Source organism: Aotus nancymaae, unplaced genomic scaffold (genome assembly GCF_030222135.1).
Source record: "Aotus nancymaae isolate 86718 unplaced genomic scaffold, 86718_ANA_hifiasm-v0.15.2.pri h1tg000049l, whole genome shotgun sequence".
NCBI classification, from domain to species: Eukaryota; Metazoa; Chordata; class Mammalia; order Primates; family Aotidae; genus Aotus; species Aotus nancymaae.
This window is the reverse complement of record NW_026988463.1, coordinates 19,424,875-19,443,717: the sequence shown is the minus strand read 5'-3', so window position 1 is coordinate 19,443,717 and position 18,843 is coordinate 19,424,875. Positions and strand designations below refer to the sequence as shown.

General features: G+C 41.1%; 2 protein-coding genes across 2 annotated transcripts in view; one reads left to right on the top strand and one right to left on the bottom strand.

Annotated features, from left to right (window-relative positions):
* The window catches only part of LOC105725572 (acyl-coenzyme A synthetase ACSM2B, mitochondrial), a 34,462-nt gene extending 23,149 nt beyond the window's left edge, over nucleotides 1-11,313 (bottom strand). Inside the window, exons 1-2 of the mRNA XM_012464682.3 lie at nucleotides 11,110-11,313; nucleotides 1,349-1,533 (exon numbers count right to left, since the gene is read on the bottom strand). Of these exons, the coding sequence (XP_012320105.1) occupies nucleotides 1,349-1,525 (177 nt within the window). The 5' untranslated portion in view covers nucleotides 1,526-1,533; nucleotides 11,110-11,313. The remainder of the gene's footprint in view (nucleotides 1-1,348; nucleotides 1,534-11,109) is intronic.
* Nucleotides 1-18,843, top strand: part of PDILT (protein disulfide isomerase like, testis expressed) — a 155,275-nt gene that overhangs the window by 39,773 nt on the left and 96,659 nt on the right. The window contains exon 3 of the mRNA XM_064362555.1: nucleotides 17,796-17,915. The gene's annotated coding sequence lies outside the window, so the exon portion shown is untranslated. The remainder of the gene's footprint in view (nucleotides 1-17,795; nucleotides 17,916-18,843) is intronic.

Genomic DNA, 18,843 nt, shown 5'->3' with positions numbered 1-18,843 from the left:
TAAAATGTTGGCCTAATTTTTTTTTTTTTTTTGAAATGGAGTTTCGCTCTTGTTACCCAGACTGGAGTGCAATGGCGCGATCTCGGCTCACCGCAACCTCCGCCTCCTGGGTTCAGGCAATTCTCCTGCCTCAGCCTCCTGAGTAGTTGGGATTACAGGCACGCGCCACCATGCCCAGCTAATTTTTTGTATTTTTAGTAGAGATGGGGTTTCACCATGTTGACCAGGATGGTCTCGATCTCTTGACCTTGTGATCCACCCGCCTCGGCCTCCCAAAGTGCTGGGATTATAGGCGTGAGCCACCGCTCCCGGCGGCCTAATTTTTTTTTTAAGAGTACCTGAACCTAGGGCCGTCTTCAGCCTAGGGGTAAGGCATTTGCAATCTCCACACTAAGGCTGTTTCATACTGTTGGGAACTCAGGACATCATGTCATAATCATGACTCTTTTTAGAGTACTAATGTGTCAAGCCCATGCTGGTAGCTCCACCCCTTCCCCTACTCCTAGCCAGAATGAATCCTTCAATCCTACAGAAAGAGTCACAGGACTTCAGATGAAGGCAATTGATGGATCAGCTATGAATGGATTAAAATTTTAGCAGCTCAGGGCTGGAAAGGAAACTCAGAATTTTCTTCATCTTTTTCTGTCTTGGATTTCTCATATTGGAGCCCTTTTGATAATCGTTGCCTAGTAGCTATCTTACTTGCACACCTCTAATGAGAGGGGCATGTTACCTAACTTCCTGGGAAGACTCAGTCTTTGATCATTGCTGATTTGTCCACCCCTGCTCCCACTTTTTTGAGACAGAATCTCACTCTGTGGAGTGTGGTAGTGTTATCATAGCTCACTGCAGCCTCAAATTCCTGGGTTCAAGTAGTCTTCCCACCTCAGCTTCCTGAATAGCTAGGACTGCAGGTATGGACCACCATGCCTGGCTAATTTTTTTTTTAAACATTTTTGATAGAGACAGAGTCTTACTATGTTTCCCAGGCTTGATTTGCTGTTATTAGATTCAAACCCACCTCTTCTATGACACCAGACCACTAGTCCTCATTTCACCCTGGAAGGTCACAACAGAGCATATGCAGTCTCCATACAATGTAAACAAACTGTGTGTTGGCTGCCTGGAAGTTACCAGGTTGCCACACTCCTGTGCCTTTCTTCCTTCCAAGCTCATGGTATCTCTCTTCCATATCATGCTGTCTTCATAGAAGATGAATGTCTTGTCCATAACTTATTACAGTGCCTGACATGTGATAAGTGCTTAACAAATATTTACTAAATTAATGGATAAATTTTAAAAGTCAACCAAATCGTCTCACTCTGTGCCTCTTTTCCTCCCCATTTACCTTCTCCATCTCAGCCCAGTGATCCATCACATCTCTAGCGAAGTTAAACGTGGGTGGAACTTCCTGGTGGCCCCACTGCACAGACACCAGTTGCCTATTATTAATGTGGAGAGTGTGGCTGGGCATCTGAGTACCCCACAGGGTGCAAAGTCCCTGAAGTTTTCGCAGCCAATACATGTTTAGACCTGTAAAAGGAAGAAGAGACACACGTGAGAGCTTCTTTAACAGATTGCTCTACTGATCATCAGCGGCTTCAGGAGATTCATCCAAACCTTATGGAATTCTTCTCAGGAATTAATTTGCTGTGATTATGAGTAAATTGGCACTCAGCATCTGTTTCAGTGTCCTTGTGGGGTGCTGTTTTCTATAGGCACAAGAGGATACAGAAAAAGTCCCAGATCCTACATCTTCAACACTTCTGACAGTTTTGTGAACACCCAATTCTGTATAATAAATCCCCTTGTGCTTAAAATACAGTGGGTCATATATTGGATTGTAGTTCCCAGAAATTCACTCCATTCCTGTTCTAGGATTATACATCCCCATTCATTTTTATGTGACTTCCCAGTGCATTCAGGAGGAAGAATATGTATCTACTTCTCGTTGATTTTGGCTTGCTCATGGGATATGCTTCAGTCAATGAGATGTGAGTGTCTGGGATTGTATGGTTCATCAGAAACTCACATTTCTCCCCTCTGCATGAGACTTGCACAACCCCTATCAGTGCTGTACCATCAGAATAGGACCCAGAACAACCAAAAATGTGGAGTTGAGCTGAGCCTAGCATGGCCACTGACAACACATAGACCCATGGGGGAAAATATGTATACTGAGATGTATAGTGTGTTTGTTACTGTAGCAAATGCTAATTAATACAAGTAGCATCATTTTCTTTAAATTCAATCTGGACTGATAACATCCAAAATCCTAGTTCTTATGCATCTAGTGCACAGGGCCTAATACAATCACTTTAGAAATTATAAGTGTTGTAATTGTTGTTTTCATATAATTTATTCCAAGGAGGTAGTTCCAAGGCTGTGCAGGCTGGTCTTTGAGTTACACCCAAAGTACCATGAAGAGGTTGTAGAATTTAAGTCTAATGGCTTTTTTTTTTTTAAAAGAAAATTTATTTCCATAGGCTTTTGGAAAACAGTGGTATTTGAAGTTCTTTACTGGTAATTTAAAAGAGTTTTGTGCAACCATCACCCGAGCAGTATACACTTAACCCATTTTGTAACCTTTTATCCTTCACCTCCTTCCCATCTTTTCTCCCAAGTCCCCAAAGTTCTATGTATCATTCTACTTTTCTTTTTCTTTTTTTTAATTCTTCCTAACATATTCTATCATACACCTTTGTATCATTCTTATGCCTTTGCAATTTATAGCTTAGCTCCCACTTATGGGTAAGAACATATGATATTTGGTTTTCCATTCCTGAGTTACTTTACTTTGAATAATAGTCTTTCATCCCATCCAGGCTGCTGTGAATGCCATTAAGTAATTCCTTTCTATGGCTGAGTAGTATTCATATATATGTATATGTGTATACACACACACACACACACACACACACACACACACACACACACAGATTGACAGGCATTTAGGCTGATTCTATATTTTTGCAATTGCAAATTGTGCTGCTATAAACATTCTTTCATGTAATGACTTCTTTTCCTCTGGGTAGATATTCAGTAGGGGGATTGCTGGACAGTTCTACTTTTAGTTCTTTGAGGAATCTCCACACTGTTTTCCATAGTGGTTGTACCAGTTTACATTCTCACCAGCAGTATAGAAGTGTTCCCTTTTTACCACATCCACAGCAACATCTGTTATTTTTTGATTTTTTGATTATGGCCATTCTTGCAAGAGTAAGATGGTGTCACATTGTGGTTTTGATTTGCGTTTCCCTGATTGTTAATGATGTTGAGCATTTTTTCATATTTGTGTTGGACCTTGTTTTGAGAATTGTCTATTTATGTCCTTAGCCCACTTTTTTATGGGATTTTTTGTTGTTTTTTTTTCTTGCTAATTTGTTTGAGTTTCTTGTAGATTCTGAATATTAGTCCTTTGTCAGATGCACAGATTGTGAAGATTTTCTCCCACTCTGTGAGTTGTCTATTTACTCTACTGACTGTTACTTTTGCTCTGCAAAAGCTCTTTAGTTTAATTAAGTCTCAGCTATTTATCTTTGTTTTTGTTGCATTTGCTTTTGGGTTCTTGGTCATAAAATCTTTGCATAACCCAATGTCTAGAAGAGTTTTTCTGATGTTATCTTCCAGAAGTTTTATAGTTTCAGGTCTTCGATTTAAGTCCTTGATCCATCTTGACTTGGTTTTTGTATAAAGTGAGAGATGAAGATCCAGTTTCCTTCTTCTACATGTGACTTGCCAATTATCTCAGCACCATTCATTGAATAGGGTGTCCTTTCCTCACTTTATGTTTCTGTTTGCTTTGTCGAAGATCAGTTGACTATAAGTATTTGGGTTTATTTCTGGGTTCTCTATTCTGTTCCATGGTTCTATGTGTCTATTTTTATACCAGTACCATGCTCTTTTGGTGACTATGGCCTTATAGTATATTTTTGAAATCAGGTAATGTGATGTCTCCAGATTTGTTCTTTTTGCACAGTCTGACTTTGGCTATGAGGACTCTTTTTGTTCCATATGAATTTTAGGATTATTTTTTCTAGTTCTGTGAAGAATAATGGTGGTATTTTGATGGGAATTGTATTGAATTTTAGATTGCTTTGGGCGATATGGTCATTTTTACAATATTTATTCTATTCAACCATGAGCATAGGTTGTGTTTCCATTTGTTTGTACCATCTATGATTTCTTTCAGCAGTGTTTTGTAGTTTTCCTTGCAGAGATCTTTTACATCCTTAGGAATATTTTTTTGCAGCTATTGTAAAAGGAGTTGAGTTCTTGATTTGATTCTCAGCTTGGTTGCTGTTGGCGTATAGCAGAGCTAGTTTTTTGTACATTAATTTTTCAGTATCCTGAAACTTTGCTGGATTAATGTATCAGTTCTAAGAGCTCTTTGGAAGAATCTTTAAGGTCTTCTAGGTATACAGTTATATTATCAGCAAACAGCAACAGTTTGACTTCCTCTTTCCCAATTTGGATGCCCTTTATTTCTTTCTCTTGTCTGATTGCTCTGGTTAAGACTTCCAGTACTATACTGGATAAAAGTGGTGTGAGTGGGCATTCATGTCTTGTTCTAGTTCCCAGAGGGAATGCTTTCAACTTTTCCCCATTCAGTATTATGTTGTCTGTGGGTTTGTCATAGATGGTTTTTATTACCTTAAAATATGTCCTTTGTATGCTGATTTTGCTGAGGGTTTTAATCATAAAGGGATGCTGGATTTTGTCAAATGCTTTTTCTACATCTATTGAGATGATCATGTGATTTTTGATTTTAGTTCTGTTTATGCGGTGTATCACATTTATTGGCTTGCATATGTTAAACCATCCCTGCATCCCTGGTATGAAACCCACTTGATTATGGTGGATTATCTTTTTGATATGCTGTTGGATTTGGTTAGCTAGTATTTTGTTAAGAATTTTTGCATCTATGTTCACCAGGCTATTGGTCTATAGTTTTCCTTTTTTGTTACATCCTTTTCTGGTTTTGATATTAGGGTAATATTGGCTTCATAGAATGTTTTAGGGATGAGTCTCTCTTCTCTTTCTTGTGGAATAATGTCAGTAGGATGAGTACCAGTTCTTCTTTGAATGCCTGGTAGAATTCAGCTGTGACTCCCTCTGGTCCTGGATTTTGTTGTTGATAATTTTTTTATTGACATTTCAATCTTGCTGCTTGTTATTGGTCTGTTCAGGGTTTCTAATTCTTCCAAATTTAAGCTAGGAGAGTTGTATCTTTCCAAGACTTTATCCATCTCCTCTAGGTTTTTTAGTTCATGTTCAGAAAGCTGTTTGTAGTAGCCTTGAATGATCTTTTGTATTTCTATGGTGTCAGTTGTAATATCTCCCATTTCCTTTATAATTGAGCTTATATGGATCTTCTCTCTTCTTTTTTTGGTTAATTTTCCTAATTATCTACCCATTTTTTTTTTAATCTTTCCCAAGAACCAGCATTTTGTTTCATTTATCTTTTGTATTTTTGTGTCAGTATCATTTCATTCTGCTCTGATCTTGGTTATTTCCTTTCTTCTGCTGGGTTTGGGTTTGATTTGTTCTTGTTTCTCTAGTTCCTTGAGGTGTGACCTTAGGTTGTCTATTTGTGCTCTTTCAGACTTTTTGATGAAGGCATTTAAGGCTATGAATTTTCCTCTTAGTACCACCTTTGCTGTATCCCAGAAGTTTTGATAGATTGTGTCACTATTATCCTTCAGTTCAATAATATTTTTTGAGATGGAATTTTGCTCTTGTTGCCCAGGCTGGAGTGCAATGGCACGATCTTGGCTCACTGCAACCTTTGCTTCCGGGGTTCAAGTGATTCTCCTGCCTCAGCCTCCTGAGTAGCTGGGATTACAGGCACTTGCCACCACACCCAGCTAATGTTTTGTATTTTTAGTGGAGTAGGGGTTTCAGCATGTTGGCCAGGCTGGTCTTGAACTCCTGACCTCAGATCATCCGCCCACCTTGGCCTCCCAATGGGCTGGGATTACAGGTGTGAGCCACTGTACCTGGCCCAAGAACATTTTTAATTGCCATCTTGATTTCATTGTTGACCCAATGATGATTCAGGAACAGGTTATTTAATTTCCATGTATTCACATGATTTTGAAGGTTCCTTTTGGAGTTGATTTCCAGCTTTGTTTCACTGTGGTCTGACAGAGTACTTGATATAATTTCAGTTTTCCCAAATTTGTTGAGACTTGTTTTGTGTTTTATCATATAGTCTATCTTGGAGAAAGTTCCATGCACTGATGAATAGAATGTATATTCCATAGTTGTTGGGTAGAATGTTCTGTAAATATTTGTTAAGTTTATTTTTTCCAGGGTACAGTTTAAATCAATTGTTTCTTTGTTGACTTTATGTTTCAATGACCTGTCTAGTGCTGTCAGTGGAGTATTGAAGTCCCCCACTATTATTGTGTTGCTGTTTATATTACTTCTTAGGTCTAGTAGTAATTGTTATAGATTTGGGATCTCCAGTGTTAGGTGCATATATATTTAGGATTGTGATATTTTCTTGTTGGACAAGGCCTTTTATCATTATGTACTTTCCCTCTTTGTCTTTTTTAAACTGCTGTTGCTTTAAAGTTTGTTTTGTCTGATATAAATATAGATACTCCTGCTTGCTTTCAGTGTCCATTTCCACCCCTTTATTATGTGTTAGATGAGTCTCTTGAAGGCAGGAGATACTTGGTTGGCACAATCTTATCAATTCTGTAATTCTGTATCTTTTAAGTGGACCATTTACATTCAACGTTAGTATTGAGATATGAGGTACTATTCCATTCATTGTGCTATTTGTTGCCTGTATACCTTGGGGTTTTTTTAATTGTATTTTTGTTTTATAGGTTATGTGAGATTTATGCTTCAAAGAGGTTCTGTTTTGATGTGTTTCCAGGATTTGTTTCAAGATTTAGAGGTCCTTTTAGCAGTTCTTATAGTGCTGGCTTGGTAGTGGTGAATTCTCTCAGTATTTGTTTGTCTGAAGAAAACTGTATCTTTCCTTCATTTATGAAGCTTAGTTTTGCTGACTACAAAGTTCTTGGCTAATTTTTTTTAAGGAGGGTGAAGGTAGGGCCCCAATCCCTTCTAGCTTGTAGGATTTCTGCTGACAAATTTGCCATTAATCTGATAGGTTTTTCTTTTTAGGTTACCCGTTGCTTTTGCCTCACACCTCTTAAGATTCTTTCCTTCATCTTGACTTTAGATAACCTGATGACAATGTGCCTAGGCAATAATCTTTTTGCAATGAATTTCCCAGGCGTTCTTTAAGCTTCTTGTATGTGTATGTCTAAGTCTCTACCAAAGCTAGGAAAGTTTTCCTCGATTATTCCCTTAAATATATTTTCCAAATTTTTAGATTTTTCTTCTTTCCCAGGGATGTCAATTATTCTTAGGTTTGGTCATTTAACAAAACCCTAAACTTCTTGGAGGTTTTGTTCATTTTTAAAATTCTTGTTTTCTTTGTCTTTGTTGGATTCAGTTAACTCAAAAATCTTGTCTTTGAGCTCTGAAGTTCTTTCTTCTGCTTGTTCAATTTTATTACTGAGACTTTTCAGTGCATTTTTCTCTATGTGTATCCTTTATTTCCTAAAGTTGTGATTGTTTTTTATTTATGCTATCTATTTCACTGAAGACTTCTCCCCTCAAATCTTGTATCATTTTTTTGGTTTCCTTAAGTTGGACTTCATCTTTTCTGGTGCCTCCTTGATTAGTTTAATACTTGCCCTTCTGAATACTTTTTTTCGGGTAAATCAGGGGTTTCTTCTTGGTTTGGATCCATTGCTGGTGAGCTAGTGTGATTTTTTGGGGGTGTTAAAGAACCTTGTTTTATCATATTACCAGAATTATTTTTCTAGTTCCTTCTTATTTGGGTAGGCTGTCAGAGGGAAGATCTGGGCTCAAGGCTACTGTTCAGATTCTTTTGTCCCACAGGATGTTTCTTTGATCTAGTATTCTTCCCCTTTTCCTAGGGACATGGCTTCCTGAGAGCCAAACTGTTGTGATTGTTATTTCTCTTCTGGATCTAGCCACCCAGCCTGGGGTATCAGGCTCCAAGCTGGTCCTGGGGGTTGTCTGCAGGTCTCTCAGCTGTGGATACCAGCACCTGCTCTGGTAGAGGTGGCAGTAAAATGGACTTTGCAGGAAATAAAAATAAATAAAAGGTTCCTCTTCAAAGCTTTCCTCTTAGTTCATTACAAATAAATGATAGTTTCCTCAAAGGTTAATTCACTTTAAAGCTTTTGCTAATAATTTTTAAGTAGCTGTTGGTCATAATAAAGAAATAAGTGCATCCCGTGTTTTTAGTTCTTACACTTTAACCTAGATATTTACCCTGACAGGTCTGGACAAGCTCAGGCAAGTCTTAGGTCAAAGCTTATTCCCCTTCCTTATTTGAAAATGTTATCACATCTCTATGCATTCCTCAAGTTACTTCCTCTTTTCTTTAGTTCTCCTCTGCCTTTACTTCTTTAGAAAATGTCCAAGTTTTTAGCCAGTCGGGTCAAGCATAGAATGTGAGGTCCTGTTCCGGCCAATGGAAACTGGACACAGCGGTAGGGCAACTGCATCAAGTTGTGAAAGTTATAAATGTCCATGTCTCCCTTGTTCAGGGGTGCTCTCATGGCAAGACTACCATCAAGTTGCACCCTTCCTGCAGGAAGTAAAGCTAGCCTTGCTGAGTGATCCATTGTCTCCGTGTGGATTTTTCCCAATGTTATAAAGCCATTTCCAACAGACTTTGTGGGGGTCTTTAGTTTGGGTTGTTTAATGCAGTGTTTTTGTGCTGGTTGACTTCCTGCCAGGAGGGGGTGCCTTCAAGAGAGCATCAGGTGTGGTAGTATAGGGAGAATAAGGTGGGGGGTGGGGCCCTAGAACTTTCAAGAGAATATGCCATTTGTTTTCAGCTACCAGGGAGGGCAGGGAAGGACCAACAGGTAGGGGCAGAGTAAGGCATGTCTGAGATCAGACTTTTCTTGAGTGGGGCTTGCTGTGGCTGCTGTGGGGGATGGGGGTGTGGCTTCCAGGTCAATGGAATTATGTTCCCAGGAGGATTATGGCTGCCTCTGCTGTGTCATGCAGGTTGTCAGGGGTGTAGGAGAAAGTTGGTAGTATAGGCCTCACCCAGCTCCCATGCAACCCAAAAGGCCAGGCTCACTCCCACAGTGACCCTGTCCAACAGCACAGAGTTTGTTTCCAGGCAGGAGGTGAGTAGGGCTGTGAACTTGTTCCAGGCTACCAGCCTCCTAACTGAGAGAGCAACCATGACTTTCATGCTTGCTTCCCTGCCTGTCAAGTCTGCATACTGGATTCATGCCCTGCCCCGACTTCTGGCCAGAAGACAGTGTTTGTTTGGAATGGTTACAAAGTTTAGCTGGAGGTTTCCTTCTCCTGTGGTCTTTTCTCAGTTCCTCTGACAACCCTCCTCAAGGCCCCCTGTGAAACAAGTCAAAACTGGCTTTTCTTGGGACCCAAAGAGCCCATAGGACTTTTCCCACTGCTTCCTCCACCCCTGTATTTCACTCAGCTCTCTAAATTGGCTCAGCTCCACCTAAGGTCAAATCCTTCTCCTGTGACCTAGACCTTCAGGTTTCCCAGTGAGGGTGTGTGTTTGGGGGCAGGCAATTCCCCTTTCCCACTGTCACAGCTTGGGCACTCACAGTATTTGGGCTGTCTCCCAAGTCTTAAACAATCCACTTCCTTCAAAGGGTCTGTGGATTCTCCCAGAATCTTTTTATTATCTTTTTATACTTATTTTATTTTCCTGGTAATTCCCGAAGTAGTTCTGGAGCAAAAGTTCACAGTGCGAGTCTCCACAGGCTGCTCTGTCCATCCAAGCTGAGGCTGCCAGCTACTTTTGCCTCCTATCTGCCATCTTGACTTTCTAATAATCTTTAATGACTTTTGATTTAAAGAATCCAGCAAGTATTCAAGCAAATGGGCTGGATTTCCAATGCCGTGTTTTATTTTATTTATTTATTTTTTTAACTGGGAAGTAACAGCCAAAATGCTCAAGGTATCTGTATTATTCGGGGTTCCCTAGAGGAACAGAACTAATGGAATATATATATATATACACACACACACACACATATATATATATTCCAAATATATGAAATATATTTCATATATATAGGAATATATATATTCTTATATATATGAAATATATTTCTTTTATATATATATTCCATTAGTTCTGTTCCTCTAGGGAACCCCGAATAATACAGATACCTTGTATACTATATATATAAACTCATATATATATATGAGTTTATTAAATATTAATTCACACAATTGCAAAGTCCCACAAGGTCCCACAATAGGCTGTCTGCAGGCTGAGGACAAGGAGAGCCAGTCTGACTTCCAAAATGGAATAACTTGGAGTCCAATGTTTTAGGACAGGAAGCATCCAGCATGGGAGAAAGGTATAGGCTGGAAGGCTATGCCAGTCTCTCTTCACATTTTTCTACCTGCTTATATTCTAGCCTTGCTGGCAGCTGATTGGATGGTGCCCACCCATATTAAAGGTGGGTCTGCCTTTCCCAGTCCACTGATTCAAATGCTAATCACTTTTGACAACACTCACAGACACACCCAGCATCAATACTTTGTATCCTTCAATTCAATCAATACTTTTTATCCTTCAATTTAATCAAATTGACACTCGGTATTAACCATCACTATATCTGATATTTCTGTCTCCTACTTTTTTATAAAATAGAATAAGAATTGAAGATTTCCATACCAACTCCTGAGCAGAACTACACATTGCTTTTGTACCTGCTGGTCCCTCTCTTTTTCCATAATAAGCTCTTCCTCATTCTTCTGGCCTCACCTCTAAGATGCATCCTTCTCTGACCACCACCCAACTCCCAACCCCCTGTGACCACCTTTTTCTAGCTGCCCACATCCCTCCTTATTACTGTGATAAAGGTGCCTTTTCCTCTGCCTAGTGTTGCCTCCTCACTAAGACTTGACAGGTACTCTCTTTCACAGCCCCTAGGAGTTTCTGCTTTTCTATGGGGATTTTTGCTCTTCTCACTATCCATGACTCTGAAAGATTAGTGAGGTTGTCATGGATTATGACCCCATCAGCCCATTCCTTGAAACAGTCCTTACCTGCCAATTCCTCTCAGGATGTCTTTCTAAAGGCAGAGCTTGATCCACCCTCCTCTCCAGCCAGCAGCTCCAGAATTCCTACAGCCTTGGAAGAGAGCACATAACTCAGACAGACAGCTTCAGAATCCCCAATCAGAATCAGCTAATTATTGACAGCAGGTAACTTTGGAGGCTTACGAAGGGTAACATCAATCCTCCTAGCCAAGTTTATGGACTTTACAACACTAGAGCATTTGAGGCCAACTCGTTTTGCACTTTCAGTCCAAGGGGCATGAGGCAGGTTTATGCCCAGAAATGACAGAAAATTATCGCTTCAGCCAAACAGAGAGAGATGGAGCTCACATGGGCTTGATGAATGCTCTTTTAATTCTTTGCTTTGCTTGGCCCCAGCATACCACTTTTGCCTGGTTTTCCTCTTGTTTTCCATCTCTTTTGCTAATTCCTCCTCATCTTTATCCATGTTCGCTCTGTACGTTATCTCAACAACTGTCATAGCTTGGATACCATGTGGCTTGCCAATGGCCCCCACATGTGTGTCTCCAGCCTGGATTTCTCTCCTGTGTCCTCATCTGCTTGATTTCACCTGGATGTTTAACAGGGATCTCAAACATACTTTGTTCAAACATACTTTGTTGATCTTATCCTTCCCTGTCCTCTCTCATTCCAGGTATGTTCATCTCAGCAAGTGACACTCCTATTCTTCAAGTTCTTCCAACATCAAATCTTGGAGACTTCCCTCACTCTTTTCTTTCATACATGGATGTGAAAAAGCTATCAGATCCACCTTCAGGCTACGCTCAGAGTCTGATGCATTCTCTTCCCTGTTCCAATCCAACACTGTCCTAAGTCCAAAACTCAACAGGGAAAAACAACTCTTTATGTCTCTTTATATTTGTTTTATTTTGAAACAGGGTCTCTCTGTTGCCCAGGCTGGAGTGCAGTAGTGTGATCACAGCTTTTTGCAGCCTCTATTGGGCTCAAGCAACCATCTCACCTCAGCTTCCTGAGCATCTGGGATTACAGGCACATGCCATTATGCCCAGCTAATTTTTTAATGTTTTGTAGAGACTGGGTCTCACTATGTTGTCCAGGCTGGTCTCAAACTCCTGAACTTAAGTGATCCCCTCATCTTGACCTCCCAAAGATTACAGGTATGAGACACCATGCCTGGCCAACATTGTCTTAAAGCTGGTCTCAGCCCATGCTTTAGCTCTCTCAGGCTAGAGTTGCAAATTGGTGATCCTACAGTTCTGTGTCTTGAAGGTGGCCCCATTTCCATGGCTTCATGAGGCATTTCCCTAGTGGGAAATCTTTGTAGAGTATCTAGCCCCATATTTTGTGCCCGTGCATCCAGACTTTCCAGTACATCCTCTGAAAGTTAGGGAAGCCACCAAGCATCTATGGCTCCTACATTCTGGGTGCCTGCAGAATGAAAACCATGTTAACACTGCCAAAGTTTATGGCTTGCATTCTCTAGAGCAGTTGCTTGAGCAGTGCTTGGGGGTCATTTGAGCCACGGTTAGTCTGGAGCAGCCTGGATTCAGGGAGCAGCATCCTGAAGTGGTGCAAGGAAGCAGTAGAATAAAACCATTCTGTCTTTCTTGGTCTCTGGGCCTGTGATGGGAGGAGCAGCATCAAAGATTTCTAACATACCTTTGGAACTTTCTTTCTATTATCTTATTAGCACCAGGTCCCCTTTTAGTCATGCTTTAGCAAATTTTGTTCGGCACATCCTTGGACTACTCCTCTCCTGAAAATTCTCTTTTCTTCTCTACCACTATGTTCAGGCGAAGAATTTTCCAAATTTTAATGCTCTTCTTCCCCTTTAATTATAAATGCAGACTTTCGGTCATTCCTTTGCTGTCAAGATTTAGCATAAGCTGTTAAAACAACCATGAACACTTCTTGAACACTTTGCTGCTTAGATATCTCTTCCACCATACATCATAAGTCATCACTCTTAGTTCAGCTTTCCACAAAGCCTTAGGGCATGAGCACAGTCACCTGAGCTCTTTGCTACAGAGTAGCATGGGTGAACTTTGCTCCAGTTCCCATTTCTATGACTTTTCAGCATGGCCTGTACTGTCTATATTTCTGTCAGCATTGTAAAAAAAAATAAAATTTAGGGCTGGGGCAGTGGCTCATGCCTGTAATCCCAGCACTTTGGGAGGCCGAGGCAGGCAGATAACTTAAGGTCGGGAGTTTGAGACTAGCCTGACCAACATGGAGAAACTTCATCTTTACTAAAAATACAAAAAATTAGCCAGGCATGGTGGCGCATGCCTGTAATTCCAGCTACCTGGGAGGCTGAGGCAGGAGAATCACTTGAACCTGGGAGGTGGAGGTTGCAGTGAGCTGAGATCGCACCATTGCACTCCAGCCTGGGCAACAAGAAGGAAACCCCATCTCAAATAAATAAACAAACAAATAAATAATACATATATACATAACTAAATAAACAAACAAATAAATAAAATAGAATAAAATTTAGGACCTTCCAGATTTATCATACAAAAGGGAAAATTTAAGCCCTGCAAGTTGACTTATGTAACACAAGTTCCCCCGACTCTGGTGCATGACTGTTGCTTTCTGACCTTTGTGTTGAGATGTTTTACATTAACTAGACTCCTCTTTATTCAAACCTGAACTAAACAGCGTGAAGATAGAGACCTTTGTGCCTTTGTGACTGTCTCCTTTTAACAGGATGTTAAACTCTCCCCTTAGAGTGTAATCATCAAAAGTAGCCAATCAAAACTTTTTTTTCTTTTCTCAGAGACAGAGTCTCGCTTTGTCGCCCAGGCTGGAGGGCAGTAGTATGATCTCAGCTCACTGCAACCTCTGCCTCCCAGGTTCAAGCAATTCTCCTACCTCAGCCTCCCAAGTAGCTGGGACTACAGGTGCACGCTGCCATGCCTAGCTAATGTTTTGTATTTTTTTAGTCGAAACAGTGTTTCACCATGTTGCCCAGGCTGGTTTCAAACTCCTGAGCTCAGGCAATCTGCCTGCCTCAGCTTACCAAAGTGCTAGGATTACAGGCGTGAGCCATCACGCCTGGCCACCAATCAAATCAAAATGTTGTAATTTTATTCAGCAACTTCATTTTGCCAGTGTAAGCAATCCTCATTTTCCCCTATACCAAGAGCACTGCTTACCATTCGTAGGAATAGCTGTGCTCCTTGGCTGGCTGCACTCATAGTCTGTGCTTGAATGAGTTCTTTTAACTAGATACTGAGTCTTCTGATTATTTTAGGTTGACATTATTTTGAGTCACAACCATTTAACCAATCTCTAAGACATTCCAAACTTTCCCTCAACTCTTTATCTTCTTCTGAGCCCTCCAAATTCTTCCAACCTCTTTTCATTGTTCATTTCCAAAGCTGCTTCCACATTTTCAGGTGTCTTTACAGAACACCCTACTCCCTGGCACCAATTTTCTGTTTTAGTCCATTTTTTGTTGCTATAAAGAAATATCTGAGGCTGGGCGCGGTGGCTCACACCGGTAATCCCAGCACTTTGGGAGGCCGAGGCGGGCGGATCACGAGGTGAAGAGATTGAGATCATCCTGGCCAACATGGTGAAACCCCGTCTCTACTAAAAATACAAAAATTAGTTGGGTGTGGTGGTGTATGCCTGTAGTCCCAGCTACTCGGGAGGCTGAGGCAGGAGAATTGCTTGAACCCAGGAGGTGGAGGTTGCAGTGAGCCAAGATCGCACCACTGCACTCCAGCCTGGTGCCTGGCGATGGAGTGAGACTCTGTCTCAAAAAAAAAAAAGGAAATATCTGAGGCTGGGTAATTTATTTCCAAAATGTTTATGAGGCCTGTGATTCTGATGGCTGGAAATTCAAGATTGAGCATCTGCATCTGGCAAGGGCCTCAGGATGCTTCTATTTATGGTAAGAGGTGAAAGGGAGCTGGTGTGTGCATGGATGGCATGGTGAGAGACGAAGGCTCTTTGCAACAACCAGCTCTTGTGGGAAATAATAGGATTGGACTCACTCACTCCCAAGGGAGGTCATTCATCTATTCATGAGGGATCCTTCCCCATGATTCAAACAGCTGTTAGGCTCCACCTCAAATTTCAACATGAGGTTTGTTGGGAGCAAACATCCAAACTGGAGCACCCCAGAACACTTTTCTCCTCAGAAATGTCTGTCCTTATCAGTTAGTCAACAAATATTGACTGAGTGCTACTCTAAGGTAGACACAGAGGTGACCATGCCAGATTCATTCCTGTTCGGAAATGAGACAAGAGAATAACATGTAAAATGATTACATTCATTTTAAATACTGTGAAGGGTAAGTCAGAGGTCAGATCATGTCATACCTCTGCTCAGAACCCACCAGTGAATCTCAGTGTCCTGCAAAACTAACATCAGAGTTTTTACCTTGTTATTCAACGTCCTGTATGATCTTCATACACTCTTTTCATCTCTGGTTTGATGTCCTGTTCCTTTACCTCTTATTCACTGCACATCAGTTACGCTGGCTTTCTTCCTGTTCCTTGAAGGCACACCTCTGCCTTAGAGTATCTGCACTTGTTGTTTACTCTTCTGAGACTGATTTTTCACAAATATCTGCATGTATAACTCCCCCTCCTGCTTTATTTCTTTGTTAAATAATTTTGTTAGCTTCTAAATGAAGTTTACCTTGACCACCTTCTTAAAATGGCAACCCACCTCCAAGTTGGTTTTTCCTCTTCCTCCTCCTCATTACTAGGCCCTATTTTCCCTAATACTCACTACCTGCTAAGCTATCTACTTACCATTTTTGCCTCTCTCTCCTTCCATTAGAATCTAAGCTTCATGAAGACAGATTTTTTTTTTTTTTTTGCCCGTTTTGTTCAATGAGTTAGCTCAAGGACTTCTAACAGTAGCTAGCACACAGTAAGTACTCAGTAAATAGCTGAGTGATTAAATAAGGGCTGTAAAGAAAAGAAAACATATTGTTATAATAATGTGTGTGCCTGTGTGAAGTGTGTAGCTGTGTATTGAGATAGCCTAAGTGCATGTATGTATGTTTTTATGTGTGCACATGTTACTGTGTGGGATGTATGTATAGCTGTTACATGTGTGTGGTTCTGTGTGTGAAGACGTGTGTGAGATTGTGCATGTGTTTGTGCACATGTGTGTCTATGAGTGTGTCAGTACATGGGCGTGTGTGAGACTGTGTATGTGTATTTGTGTGCAAGTGTGTGTAGTGCTATGTGAGCAGGTGTACAGGTGTTTATGTATACTTGCATGCATGTGTGTTGGTAGATGTGGATGTGTGTGAATGTATGTGTGCAAATATGTATGTGATTATGTTTGTGACTGTTGTGTGTATGTAGCTGTATAGTTAAGTGTATGTCTATGTATCTGTGTGTGAATTTGGCACTGTAAGTGTTAAGTGTGTGTATTCATGTGTGTGACTGTGGGGGGCTAGAAGTGTGACTAGATATTAGTGTGCTTGCATGTGTGTCTATGTGTGACAGTGAAATTGCAGATGTATGTGTGTCTGTATTTGTATTTGTGTGTGTGTACATGTGTCTGTGTATGTGTAAGTCCTAAATAGCACTCATACTATTTACAATGGTCTGAAAACACCTCCCTGGGTGGTCCTTTGGACCTGGCCACTGGGGACACTGCCAAGTCATGATGCTGGACTTTGCTGAGTTTCTTTTCCTTTCTTTCTGTTTTCCAAATTTTGACCTTTAGACACATTTCAGGATAGCATATTCCAGTGGGAAATCTGTGAGGTGAAAAATCAAGATTTTCCTGATGACTTTTTAAAAAGGATAACAGCTAGCTTATATCTTCAGTGTTGAATAGATGTGCTCACATGTAATCTTAACAGGAACTCTGCAGGAGAGGTATCCAGAGCCCCATTTTATAGATAAGTAAATTGAGGCTCAGAGAGGACAAGCAACTTAGCTAAGCTTCCACAGCTGGTAAGTGCTACAGGAGGACTCAGATCTGACTTCAGAGTCCAGTGTCCTTCTCAAAGAGAACACCATGTTTCTGCAAAGAGCCATTTTAAAAGAAAAGAATTTGAAATGGTCACTGTTGGAGTCTGTGCACAATCAACTGGTACCTCTGTGTCCCTAGAATCTGACCCACAGTGGGGACTCATGTTTGGGGAGAATAGGAAAAGTGCTGGAGTTGCTGGAGAAACTCTGGGAGCAGAACTCCATAGTGGGGGCTCAAAATTTCCCAGGAACGGGGGTTTTGAGTCAGAAATCAGAACCATTGTGGGAAAAACAGATTTACTTTGTCACACTCCACCTCTGATTGTCTCAGGAAGTCTTTGGTGGCCTGGCTGGATGGATCCAAGGTTTTGAAGGCAGCCTAGGGCAAGAGACAATCCCTGAGAATTGCCATCAGAAGACTCATTTAAAATCTTTGCTGTACCACTTACCAAATGAACATACACACTGACTGCTGTGTCTCAGTTTCTTCCTGTACAAAATGGGGATAAAAATAGCATCTATCTGGTAGAGTTATAGTAAAGCCTGGGTGAGACAATCCTGGAGGATTTTCACTTGTCCTGATGCCAGAGGAGTGTGATGCTGCACCTCTAAGACTCTTAAAGGTGGAGAACAAGGCAAAGTGCTTGATTTCTGCAAAGCCTTATGTTTGATCTAAAAAACCTGTTCCAAAGTATCCATGTGCTTCAGGAGATAACCGTGTGTCTGCTTCTCACTTTTAGAGTTGGGGGCTGCATCTGACAAGTGGCTGTGGTTTCAAGTCTCTGGAGTCCCATTTTTTTTCTCTTCCATGAAGTTTGTTCACTGAAGTTTGAAGAGCCGAGGCACATGAGAAATACCAGGTACATAATTAGTGCTTTGGAAAGAAACTGCTATCTCTATGGTTATTGGCAGCTTTTGTGAGGCAACTCACCCAGAAACCACTTGCATGAAGGTGGGAAACTCACCAGTCGTCTGGGGTGGGAGATCTTAATGTCCCCTACTGAAAATGAGTTTGTGAACTGAGTAATATCAAGTAGGAATAACATTTATTGTTCGGGTGCAGTGGCTCATGCCTGTAATCCCAGGACTTTGGGAGGCTGAGGAAGGTGGATCACAAGATCAGGAATTCAAGACTAGCCTGGCCAGCGTGGTGAAACCCCATCTCTACTTCAAAAATACAAAAATTAGCTGGGCGTGGTGGTGGGCACCTGTAATCCCAGCTACTCATGAGGCTGAGGCAGGAGAATCACTTGAACCCTGGAGGCGAAGGTTGCAGGGAGCAAAGATTGTGCCATTGCACTCCAGTCTGGGCAACAAGAGTGAAACTCCATCTTAATATATATATATATAGAGAGAGAGCATTTAGTGTGCCATAAACTATGCAGGTGTTTCATTTAACCACCTCTATAACCCCAGCAGTTATCTATTATCATCCCCATTTCAGCATGTGGAAACAGGCTCAGACAGTTTAAGTCAGCCGCCCAAGGAGGCAACTGGCACCACAAGACTTAAACCCAGGCCTGTTTCACATCATGCCTAACTCTTAACCACTCTGCTGATGCCCCAACACCTGCATCCTCAGTATCTGAATTGAAAAATATGGGAAACTGAGAAACAAATGCAGGTTTTGGTGTTGACGGGCCTGGCATTCAAATCCCATCTCTGCAGCAGCTCTGAAAACAGCTGGACAAGTTTGGGCAACTGACTCCACTTTTCTGAGCCTCAGATTTCTCTTCTGTAAAATGGGGATTACCAGGTGATTTTTTTCTGTCTCAGGGTATTTGAACC